Source organism: Netta rufina (assembly GCF_964035555.1).
Source record: "Netta rufina genome assembly, chromosome: 1".
NCBI lineage: Eukaryota > Metazoa > Chordata > Aves > Anseriformes > Anatidae > Netta > Netta rufina.
The window spans coordinates 32,133,752-32,146,677 of NC_140123.1; the positions used below are offsets into that span (position 1 = coordinate 32,133,752).

Below are 12,926 nucleotides of genomic sequence, written 5' to 3' on the forward strand. Positions count from 1 at the left end.
AGGTAGTCTACCTCTGTAAATGCAAATAGCATGGATAAGCCTACCCCCTTCTGAATGTACTTTTTTTCATTATACTCGAAGCCTGAGAGTTGCCTCAGCTTTAATTTTTATGTATAGATTTTTCTCTTGCACTTTTTTGCTGATTTAAAAGAACCCATTTTGTGTTTTGCATTATGTTGAGTTCTATCTGCTTATCTTAATTCTCGTGGCCTTTATGAGAGAAGGAAGATTGAGTTAAGTTCAGGAGTATCAGTCAAGCAACATGCATTTGAAAAGTACAAAGAAAGCTGGTTTATTCTGTGAATTTAAGTTCTGCTCCGGTCTTGTCCCCTTTTTGCTTTTTGAGCAGTATATGAAAGAGACGTTTTCTGAGTCACAATGTAAAATATTGCTTATATTTGCTTCACACCACTGTTTTTGGTTTGTTTTCTGAATCCTGGTATTTCTTATTCTGTAACATCTGAAGTACTGAGACTAGAAAGAAGGCTATGTAAGCCTTGACATTTAGTGTATCAGCAATGCAAATTTAGAACCACTGACGACTTTAGGGTTGGTTTGACTTGAATCCTTTTTTCAGAGTCAAGTAATGCATACTTTCCACATACTTTTGCCTTTCCATTACTATCAGTGACTGATTGGAACATTTCCAATTTAAAATTTCTTTGCCAAAGAGTGAGAAGAGACAACAGTTAACAAAATGCTGCTGGTTATTATTATTAATTTTTAATTAATATTTATCATTCTCTGTGTTACCTACCAGTCACAGTGGTTTGACATAAGCATTTAATGTGGTCATTATTGTTGGTTGGTTCTTCCTTTTCATTTTGTTCTGAATTTCTTCTGCCCATTTTTCGGTAGGTAAGAGAAGCCAACTTAGCAGAGCTTTTCCTGCACTCAGTTGGGATTTAAGTAGTTTTCAGTCATTCCATAACTAGTGTCTCTGTGGTACTGTTGTTCCAGAAATATTTGTCAAGTGTTGATGGCACTTTCTGGCCCCAAACATGACAGTTAAGCTCAATACCTTATAAGAAACACAATTCTGCCTTTGGTAGAGCTGCGTATGCCTTCTTTAGTTTTGTCTTGGACGCTTTCCAGTGCCAACTGGAAAAATATGATTCTGAAGATACCTGCTTATCGCAATTGTCTGCGTGGTTGTCTTGAGCTGCTATAGAAGTATGATTTGGGTTATTTTGAGATGCACATGACAAATTTGTTCAGTTCTAAACAATCCTTGGCCTTTTTTGGCAAAGTCAATGCAGGAAACTGTAAAACAGATGGCAGTCTATCTTGTGTCTAAGAATGTTTAGAATGTCTCACGCTTTTTAATATAAAGCCCAACAAGCAATATTCTTTGCTTTCTAAGTCTTAGAAATTCCTACCATGAAAATAATTGTCCTGCTAGTTCATTTTTAACCAAATCACAGGAGGATTCAGTTTCAGCGCTGAGGGTTCTATTAGAGGTTTGTCCGTGAAGCTTTAGACAGTTAATTAACTCTGTGACTGGTTTTGCCTGCTCTCATGGCGTATATTTTTCAATGACAGTATGACTTACTCTGAAATAAAGATTGTTTTATGCTAGCTCAGTGCCCCTTTCCAGTTGACTTACATTGAGCTGTAACCTCCTGTTTTTTTCACGAAAGTTTGAATATTGTCAGTTTCTTAGCAAGTGCTAATTTGAACAAATCCTGTCTGAAAATAAGTATATTTATACTGCTGGAAAGCAATACAGAATTACAATATTCTGAATGCTTTACCTTAATCTTAGGACTCTTTACACAGTGTTAATACTAACATAGAGTTTACTGAGTGTGAAAGTGTGCTTCATTAAACTATACACTTGATTGCAAATTGTATTGCATTGTATACTTAGGACACCATTCAAAAGTTATTTTAGATGTATCAAGTAACTTAAGTAAGTGTCTTCTACAGAAAAAAAATGCAAAATGATTCTCTTGTGTATTTCATATTCATATCTACGGACACCATTAGTAATATATTTGCAATTGCTTTTTAAATGAGGCACCGAAGTATAGATCAGCCAAATACACCTGTTATACTCTTCACAGCCACTGCAGTCCTTCCTAATGTTAGGGCTTGTGTTGCAATCTCTGTGTTTCTAATTCCTACTTAATTGAAAGATTGATTCTCAAGTAGTTTAATTCTCCCACTTGGAGCCTGGGTTTTATACCCAGCTCTTGCAATGGAACCATGGAGAAGTTGTGTGCTTTCATGGTGCACCTGTGAAATGAGGGATATTGCTGTACATGAAATTAAATGAGATTTTGTTTATGATATTATGAGGATGTGTACAGTCTAAGTAAAACGTATAGTCTAAGCTAATCCTCCAAGTACCTTCTGTGTCTGTTGAGTGGATAAAGTTGATGCAAAAGAAAATTCATCCTGGCTAAGCTGCAGCACAGTTAAGTCCTTCTGGAGGTGCCTTTCTCTTTCCATTGGCTACAGAAGGAGCCTGGACAGCTAGAATAGTCGACATGTCTGCCTTTGGGTGTTCTAAGATCACTGGCAGCCTTAATCTTAGAATTCACAACATTCACATATTAATACAAGTACATCAGTGGTACATCTATATTTTGGACAAGGCTCCAAGGATTAGCTACTTGTGCTAAGGGTGCATCAAACAGGTCTGCAAGAAAAACAAGAAACCTAAATGGTGTGTGATGCTTTAGAAATTTGTCTGTATGTACTTGCAAAAAGACCAAGAAGTATTAAGTATATTTGTAGAAATCAGAAGTTGCATTTATAAAAATTAAAAGAAGTCCACTGGACAGATGATATTTCATAAATCCACTAATTAAGCAATATCAAAAGCTATGAAGTTTTTCCAATTTCTTTGCTTTAATAAAGCTCTTTGGAGATAAATGTTTATGACTACGTAATAGAAAAGAATAATTTGAAATGGATGATAACTGCTGGAAAGGACGAGATGATGATATTGCAGCTCTTCAAATAAGCTTGTGATTTATTTCTCAGATATTACATCCATCTGGATGCAGTAGGGCCCTCCAGTAAAATAAAATGAAAATCACCATTCCTTCCTGTCCTTTTAAATAAAATTTTACTAAAACTTAACTTCTTGGGGATTTAATTTAATTGCACAAATCAGAGATTTATTTGCTTTTAAGCCATCTCTTCATCTTCTAGGAAGAAAGGCTAGATTATACTGTTCCACCCAGTGGCCATTCATCTCAGTGAGAACAGCCTATTTTGACTCCATTTTTTGTTTGTTTAAACTGAGCTGATAGTTTTTAAAAAGACTCTTCTGAAATCTCAGAGGTCATTTCTTTATAAGGTGGAAATTGCAATGTAAAGGAGAAATATTCATCTTATTAAAGTAGTGACGCCTTTGCTCTGTTCTTCCTATAAGTACTCCAGTTCTTCCCATAAGTATTCCAGTAGAAATACTTCTATTTCCTATAAAGGAAATGCCTGCCCTTTTCCTTTTTTTCTCTCTTTTTATTTTTTTTTTTCCTTTTTCCCCTTTTTTCACCCTTTTTCCCTTTTTATTCCTTTTCTTTTTTTTTTCCTTTTTTTTTTTTTCCCTTTTTCTTTCTACACCTTTTGCTTTTACCACTCGGAAAGATAGCTAGTACAGCATGGAAAGAATTTTGATAAGCTTTAGATGTGATTTGAAATGGGACACGTATAAGAAGTATAAGAAGAAAATTCATATTGAGAATTGATTTGTCTATAAATTAACTGCACGCTTCCGTTTTTTCTTACAAGTACTTTGCACTGTTGCAAGGCTACAGCTAGACCGACAGTAGCCCACAGTCTGCCTCAGTGAGCACAATGAACTTTGCCCAGGCAGTGTCCTGCCAGCATCCTTTAACTCTGCTTTTATCTTTCTCTGTCGGGAAGTGGGATAGGAAGGGAGGGAAGTGCTTTTCCCTGTCCCACGTGCTGCTGGAGCTCTTTGTCGAAACTCTCAGATAGCATGTGGTGAGAGAGGGAGTATGTGACATAGGAGCTGACAGGGATCCACCTCTCTCATTGCATGTAAACATCCTTTAAAAGAAGACTGTTTTTAACTGCTTGTGATCTAGACTGAAATACAAGTGGGAACCTGCGAATGGAAGGACTTACAACCCACTAGCAGTAATGTCTGAAACCTCTTATCCCCGTGGTAGTCTGATACATGCACTCAGGAAAGAGGATGTATTCCTTCAAAACTAGCAGACAGTAATTCTCACCTTTTTTTTATCTTAAAAAAGACAAAGACTTTGTTTTTTTTTGTAAGCACAAAGCTCATCTCTCTATTTGCTGTCCTCCATATTCCGAAATCTCTTGGGCAATCAAGTCTCCCAAATTATCTGAAAGACACCATTCATATTAATTAGAAGGTCAATAATCTACCTGCATGCATTTCTCTACCTCTGAAGGCTTGATGGTTTGAGCACCCTGCCGTAAGTTCTTACACAGAGTTTTATCACTTAGACCTAATGAACAATGGGATAGGTCTACGTCTGTGCCTACACTGCCTTGTGTTCATGCCTAATATATACAGTGTCAGGATTGTTATGGGTGTGCTACTCAAGAGGTTATAGAGTGGCACTGTTAAAAAAAAGATGTTTGTGGGACCCAAGGCAAGGTGAGTGCACACTGTCCAGAGCTAAAAATCAGCCTCAGCTGAAGATGACAGCAAAGGAGAGCGTTAGCAAGCTTGCTTGTTCAAGACATGGGCATCAAGGGTAGAAGAGAATGAAACTCAGAGAGTTATCATGAGGAGAACACCAAAGGGTAAAACTGAGTTGTATATGCTGTCCTACCCTGAAATTGAAATTTATCATTTTCCCTAACTCCACGCTGTCTGTAAGACCGTAAGGACCAACTTCCCATACCAGCAAAGTGAAATCACAGCCCTGCTTGGTTTAAGGACTTTTAAGAGGAAAATGCTCGCTAAAATAAAGCCAGCAGTAAGGAAAGGGAAACTTTGCAGTAACTAAAAATAAAGGCACGGCACTTCATGAGATTGGTTATTGCATCTGTCCAAAGTTTGGAATTCCAGACATCGGGGTCGGGAGGTCGCCCAAAGGTTACTTTTCTCCCAGTCAAGAACAAACACAGCGGAATTGCACAGCACCGTCTTTTCCCAGCCCACTTGAAGAGTTGCCAGAGCTGCTTTTGGACGTGTTCGCAAGTGACGCAAAATTCTATTCTTACACACAGACAGAATATACATCAGTCACTTAGCACAGAAGGAAACGATTAACATCAAAAGGGGTGGAGTGGAGAGGCTTTTTATATTACCAACTACTCTCATAAATTCAGCGCTAAGTGGAAGAATGTACTTGATTCATACGTGTCCTTTATCTCATGGAGAAGGCTAATACATCTCTTCGGTTCAGCAGTGCTATTGCAGAATCATATAAATAAAACCAATGTTTTGGCAGAAAACCAACATCCAAAGCAAATGCCCTTTTTTTTTTTTCCCTCGAACCGCATTTCTATAATTTTGGTTTGTAATGCATAAGCGAACTTCTTTTTTTAGGAGTATTGAACTCCAGCTGAAATTCCCAAATGCTCCAAATAACATGGTAATATTTCAAATGCTTTACCATATTTAGCTTCAAATGACTGTCATTATTGAATAAAGTTAATTCTCTCAAATAATCCTAGTGAAAATATGAAGCCTACCCCAAAAGAACAAAAACACTGTGACTCAGATTGTTTGTATTTGTTTTATTTAGGACAATTTTGTGGGAATTTATGTTTTGCTCCCTTAACGTCTTTCGTGCGTTATTGCAGATGTTGTACGTAGACAGTTTACTTTTAGTAAGCCCTAGCAGAACCTAGTGTTTCCTTGAATGGCAAAAAGCTGAACCGAAGACTTAATTAACTTCTTCTTATGTACCTTTTAAAGTTCATTTGATGCAGTTAAGGTTGCCCCTGAATGGTTGTTCTCTTGAATTCTTAAACCCATTAGGAGCAGCTATAGTACTGCGTAAAAAGACACCTTTAAAATGACCCTGCAAGAAAAGCAAGTTCACCAAGTTGTGTATTTTCAGTGTCAGGTGCATTCATCCATGGCATCCACTCCAGACTTGGCTGCAGCACCTCACACATAGTGGATCAGCTCCATGCGACGCGTGGGTCACAGAACTGGAGACAAGCTGCAGCAGCCAGGAAAAACATCACTGACATACTGTGTTCCCTTCCCCGTGCATGACCTGGGGCTGACAAGGGGAAATATTGTTCCTTCTCCCCATCATCTAACATGATGTGTTAACCCTGGGGCACTGAGTAACAATCTGAGAAATCTGAAGAGGTTTAATATTTAGCATGCCATCTTTTCATGTTTTATGTGGAGGACACTTGCCCCACTCTGTTCAGTGTCCTGTCCTTGATATGGATCCTCTAGAGTCATCCTGCTGTCCTGCAGCAGCATCCTCCCTCTGATACTGTAAGCTCCTTGAGCATGCAGCTCACAGAAGGATTTTTGCACAAAGGGATTTTTAATAGGCTCCAAGGTATCTGAAGTATGAACCTTGGCAAGAAATACTGAGTCAGTTCTCTTCTCACCAGTTTTTCACCTTCAGTGTAATTCAAGCAATGGATACTTTAGAGTAATGCTAAGGAAACATAAAAACTTAAACTAAATATTTTAGTGGCTTGACAAAGCAGAACTGGTGTGTCTTTCATATGTAGCTGACTACAGCTTAAACACATAAGCCATACTGGTCTAACTTCCAGAGTTTATGCAGAAGCTGTATAGATAAAACACTATGGAAAAACTGAAATATTATTCCATCTTTTTTATATTACATAACCTGAACGATTATATTTCTCCATGAACTTTGAAATTGAACCAAGATCCAGCCTACGTTTACCAACAAAGTCTGGGTCATCTTTTCAAAACGACCTAGGTCACTAGAGTGCTTCAAACAGATTTACTGTAGTCTCTTAAATGGGCTTGAGATGTACGCAGATCTGCTTCTCGTTTACAGAGCAATGTTGTGTTGTTGCTGGATACAAACAATGGTGCCCTTCGCCGACTTTTGCTCTCGCCAGATGATCAGGAGTCTCCGAAGAGAATGTCTTGGTGGAGCAGCAAGGAGGAGACGGTGAGGAGTAACACCTGCTTCTACTATACTGTTTTTGTTGGAAATCAAAACTCAGTATTGGAAAAACTGCTCCAGGATTGTTTTGCTTTTACTGTTTGTGGGGGCACAAGCACTTAATTGTTTACACTTCTGTATGTTTAAATGCCTTCGATGGAAACCAGCATTGTTATGGAGTAGTGACATCGAAGATATAAATAAGTCATATTGTCTGTGGATATGTATCTTTAAAATCTCCCTCTTTGGAACTAGAGCTGGGAATAACAGAACATTTTGTTACAAGGGATTATATCCAAAATAATGAACTAAATTATGATGCAATTATAGGACTTGGGACAAGACAGGCTAGATAGCATTTTGAAAGGTAATTAATGGAGTGAGTTATTCCAAGTGACGGAAAAATGGAGTACACTTTGAGAGGAGTCAGGGAAACTCACTGGGACTAATCTAACAAACCCTAATTGCTGTATGACGTGTTTTGTACAGAGCAGCTACAAGATGTGCCGAGAGTTTTCACACAAAAACTGGCTGGTGTTCTACAAAGAAGAAGGGTGAGATTTAAATTATATGCTTGTATTATACTGATGTATAATGGATTACCTCATATACATACCTATCTAATTATTCTTTTCTTGGCTTCTAATTTTACAGGAACCGTCTTATCGTACTGGACGTATTAGAGGGCCAAACTCACACCATCTCACTTCCAATCAATCTGAAATCTGTCTTCCTTGTGGCTGAAGACCGGTGGCTCTTGGTGGAAAATGGAACAAATAAGTTAGTTAAACCCGATTTTCTTGATGCATTATGTCTTTGTTCAGGAGTTTTGCTCCTGGTCTCAGAGTTGTTTCTTCAATTTGTAAGAATAACTAGACTTAAACAGTTGGTGTTTTACTTGGTAAAAGTGCAGATAGACTTGTAGAGCAGGAAACCTACAGGACATGCCTGCATGCACACCTCTGAAAATCTAGGCTAGATTTAACTGTATGCATGTTTTGCTGAGGTGGTGTCGATCTTTAGCAATTAGATTGTTGGTGGATTTGGCTTTGGAAATACAGCCACATAGTCCAGAGTTAGTGCCTACTTGCCTTACTTCCTAGTCACATGAAAGAAATATTACTCCTCTTTCTTAATTTTATATAAACACACAGCAGATAGAAGTATGTAAATACTTACCAGAAGACAAATCTGCCTCTGGTTGGCTTACCCTCTCCTGTCTCACATGTGTTTGGTAAATTATAGTTTTAGAAAAAGGTGTTGATAACCTTGTTTACATGAATGTAGAATCTTTCTGCTGTTTCAGAAAATAAAAGTCCTTGTTTAGAGTTACAAGTTTAATCCGGAATTACTATAAATGTGTATCCTTTACAGGAAATTTCTTTTAACCAAGCGTGCTCATATGGAGGCTGAAGACAGTGAGGTTTGCCAGCTGTATGCATTGAATGAAGAGCCAGCTGACATGGGATTTGGCTTAACAACGGGTATTGAATGCAAGCTTGGCTTGTTCTTTTTTTTTTTTTTTTTTTTTTTAATCATTTCTGTGTTTGCAGCTGCACAAACAAGGCTCTTTGCTTTAAAGGTCTGGGTAACCTTCTCTCAGATTCTCTTTTTGTCCACCCCTTACCTTGCTTGGTTAATAATAACTTTCCAAAAAGCATGGTAAATTCCATGCTTAAACTTCAGGTTGTTTGAGTAAAGCATTTAAGACCTTCAGTCATGGACTTTTAGGAAATGTACAAACATACAGAATGGAAAATGAAAAAAGATGACTAGGCAGTTATTAGCACATAGAAGGGACCAAATATATTGATGAGCCCAGTCTGTATACTGTTGTAAATCTATTACACATGCTCAGATGAGCTAGAAAACATTGTCTAGCACTTTTTGAAAAAAAAAAAAAAAAAAGACCTCCTGTTAAAACCTGACAGAAGTCATTGATCATAAAGATATGCAGAAAGTGTGCACCGTCACACCTATGTTAAAAAATAGAGGGAATTTGTTCTGTAGAATTCCCAGATGCTGCTAGGAAATGAAGCATGTCTTAAGGTACAGAAGAAGGCAAAAATCCCCAGTGGTCATCATTCTGCTTGTCTGCAGATCTGGTGATACTTTCAACCCTGAGCACCTGATCAAGGTGCACAAAATCTTTAGTTTGCCTGGTTTAATAGCACTAGAAGTATGTGTGCATTCCACGTGACAGTTTATAGGCTTTGACCTGTCTCCAGTGTGTCTGAGAGAGAGGAAAAAAATAATAAAGAAATTGCTGTATTTTTGTGTTAAAGAAGGAGAAATTTCTTCCTGATCCTTGAGGCTAGCTTAAGTCTGAAGAATGAGATTAGCATGGTATAAACATGATACAAGCAAATATTATTGGCAAGCAACGAATAAGGCTTATTTTTTACATAAACAGCAACAAATTGGATACCAAGTAGTCTTATCACAGCTTAAATATCTAGGATCCTTTTTATCTTTTGTGTAGTTTACTCTATCAAATTATCAAGCTCCATCAGAGCACAGTAGTTTCCTTCCTCTTACTGCCTTATTTAGAAACCATTATAGAGTATCATTCCTTAGATGGGTAGAAGCCTTACTACAATTTCCAGTCTCAAAGTATTTGTGGACAGTGTATTGCTGCATGCTTTTTGTGCCTTATTTATCCTTTGTTATGTTATCTTTCTAATATGAAAGGCTATCATATCCCCTCTCCACTTTTTTTCCTACTCATCCAGCAAACCCAGAATGTATTATCTTCAGCCTGTTGTCATTGTTTGAGACAGAACCTGTGGCAGGAGAGCTAAGAAAAGGTAGACTGGTGTGGGTTTTCCACTGACCCACATTCATTCATCCTGTGAGGGAGGAAAGATTTTCTCCTGCTACTGGGTAAAGGAGATGCTGCAGAACTAAAGATCAGGGGTTCTGACTGTTTGTAATATCAGGCAAGGTAAAGGGCTGTTATAGTTGCACAGAATAAAATTTAGTTTTCCTTAGCCTCAAGAAAAAGAAAACTAGACCATTATTTACCAGAAAAGTGTTGCTAATAGCATTATTTAAAGTGAAAAGACAAAAAGACAGCCACCAAGAAATGTCACATTGACAAATACCTGTACAAACCTACATTTTGCCTTTTTGTGCACATGCATTAAAACAACCTTTAATGAGATCACATGCTGTTATATGCCATAGACTTTGTGTCTCATTTGTGCAATAGAGGGCAAAATTAAGTGGTATAAGCAAATACAAAACTAATTATTTCCTGATTTTAAGTGTTTAACTTCACAAAAATAACATTATTTCCTGACTTTTTTTTTTCTTTTTTATAGTATGGTATAATCAAATTTTCTGCTTGTTAGTAAATTTATCCTCAAAGTAGTAGCAATGATTAGTGCTCAGCACTCATGTAGTTAATATTGTTTTCTATTGCACATCTGGATTAAATGACTTTCATTTTGTTTAATTTCCCTGTTTAGCATCAGAACTGAGTGTGCCGCATGCAGTTTCAAGTGACCAGCTATCTTCAGAAAACCTCAGTGCAGCTGTTGGACAAAAGATCAGCTCCCCCAACAGGATTTTCTCAGATGAACATAATTACGCTACTATTGTTATTGGTTTCCCAGACCTCTTGGTAAATACTCAGCATTATTACACAATGAAGTAATATGATCTCATTTATTCTGTAACCAGTTAAATACCTGTTTACCAAATGATACAGAAGAAGGGAATGACAGTAAATGATACGTTCATGGTAAATCGTTTGGTAGGACAGTCTAATCTAAAAGGGTTTCATTGGAGTTTGAAATAATAAGAAACTGGGCAAGATATTGTGTACCACAGACAAAATTCACTGTAGGTAAGCTGCAGGTGGTGTTTCTAGAAGACTGTCTTATAAATTGTGTTTCTTTGTTTGTTTGTTTTTAAATATAACCACTGAGAAAAATGATATCAGCATCATTTTGAACTGTTCAATATGAACTTTTTGTTCAGTGTCCAGCAGCTAGCAAGCCTCTAGATTTAAGGAAAAGAAAAAGATGCAGAAAATGGTAATAAAACTGCCCACAATCACTATTTAATGAAATGGCTAAGTATAAATACCACATGTAATCCTGCCCACTCTGTATCCAAAAGTTTTGTGACACAAATAGAAAAGGACCAGAAAAGAAAGTGAAACTTAACGGTGCAATAATTAATGCTGTTGCAAGGATTGGAGGTAAACACAGGGAAGATAACAGTGGTATGTTTAATACTTACATTTACTGTCTGTGGATATATATATAAGAGGTGATGTGTTTAATAGATTGGGCCAAATTAGAAAATTTAGCTCTTAATGGGCATGAATTTTGGGAGAAGCCAAATAATAGAAGAAAATACTTTGAAACCCAGGAGGATTCAAAAATACGTCTTTGATAATAACACATTCCCTGTGACTTTGCAGTTTGCTTTTGAGTTTTACCTGATTTGGATTTATATTATTATGAGAATGAATACACTAGCTTTTCATAATATGAAAAGTATATTCATTATATATAGTATATTCATATAACCATTATAAATAGATGCAAGGGACAACAGATGCAGGACAAGCGAGATAGTCTGGAGGAGGGAGTGCTAGAGGTGCTACACCCCTCTGTACTAATACTGATGAAAAACGCTTTGTTCTCCTTGATTTAGACTAGGGGCCTGTCTTTCCTTACATGAATATGTAAATGTGAATACAAGGGGGGTGGAACAACACTTCTGATTCAGACCTCTAAGTTCAGGTGTTAGTGGTATAGGTGTTTATCACATATGAGCAAGGTCTCTAAGCTCTTATTCATAGAAGTAGTTTTCAGCTGACCAAATGTAGAAGCCTTCTTCAAGATCAGATGATTTGCTCTCTAGGCTCTACTGACTGTAGAGAAAGATGAAGCACGGTTTGGATATGTGCATACCTACATTTTTGTCTTTAAACCTTGACCAAATCATAGCCTTAATGTCTGCCTTTAAATTTATTAGCTGAAATACGTTTACTTTTATCTACACTAGTGAAAACCTAGGTTATGGTAATAGTTCATTTTAGTTCAATAGTTCATTTAGTTCATGTTTGCTTCCAGATTAGTGTTTTTTTTAATGCTCCTAGTTCAATGTTAAAAAAAAAAAAAAAAAAGTTGATTCAACTTTACAACTTTAGATCTTCAAAGAGTCTGACTTCTTAAAGCTTGTATAGATCTACTGTTTTTTCACTCCTTACAAGAGTTTTTAATGACAAAATAATCCAGGTCTTTTTCTTGTCATATCAGGTAACCACTGTAGCTGCATTTGATCTGAAATTAGACAGAAAGTGGACCTTACTAAGGAATATTTTTTCTTAGGCTCAATTATAGTAACTATTTTTTTCAGTAGAATTTTTTTTTCTTGTCTCTTTCAGTCTCCCAGTGAAGTGTACAGCTGGAAAAGAAACTCCTCTCTGAGTCGCAATGCTTCTCCTTCTGATTCATTTTATTATGGAGCCCGGAGGAAAAGAGGAGCTGCAAAACAAACCAATTGTGTAACTTTATTGGCTTCTAATCAAATAGTCAGAATTTTACCACCTGGAGATGTGCCTTTGAAAGACATTTACCCAAAAGGTAAGAGGTTCATATACTTGTGCTGCAATAACTGTACATACTTGTTTTTGTTTTGTAAAACTGCAATCACTTGTGAATTTTTACAAAATGTTTTCAAATAATTACAGAGCAAGTATTTGAGGAGAAATAAGAGTATTTGCACTTATTTTGCCAATTTCAAAGTGAATTTGTATCTTATTAACATGCCGAACTGTACCTCTGAGGTATTAAACAGGCTACCTACAATGTGAATATGCCAGCAGATGGG

At 36.9% G+C, this 12,926-nt stretch overlaps 1 protein-coding gene across 1 annotated transcript in view; it reads left to right on the forward strand.

The window, feature by feature from the left end:
* The window catches only part of VWA8 (von Willebrand factor A domain containing 8), a 194,234-nt gene that overhangs the window by 128,151 nt on the left and 53,157 nt on the right, over window positions 1-12,926 (forward strand). The window contains exons 30-35 of the mRNA XM_084284039.1: window positions 6,966-7,082; window positions 7,566-7,630; window positions 7,731-7,856; window positions 8,451-8,560; window positions 10,547-10,701; window positions 12,481-12,679. Coding sequence (XP_084140165.1) covers window positions 6,966-7,082; window positions 7,566-7,630; window positions 7,731-7,856; window positions 8,451-8,560; window positions 10,547-10,701; window positions 12,481-12,679 — 772 coding nt within the window. The remainder of the gene's footprint in view (window positions 1-6,965; window positions 7,083-7,565; window positions 7,631-7,730; window positions 7,857-8,450; window positions 8,561-10,546; window positions 10,702-12,480; window positions 12,680-12,926) is intronic.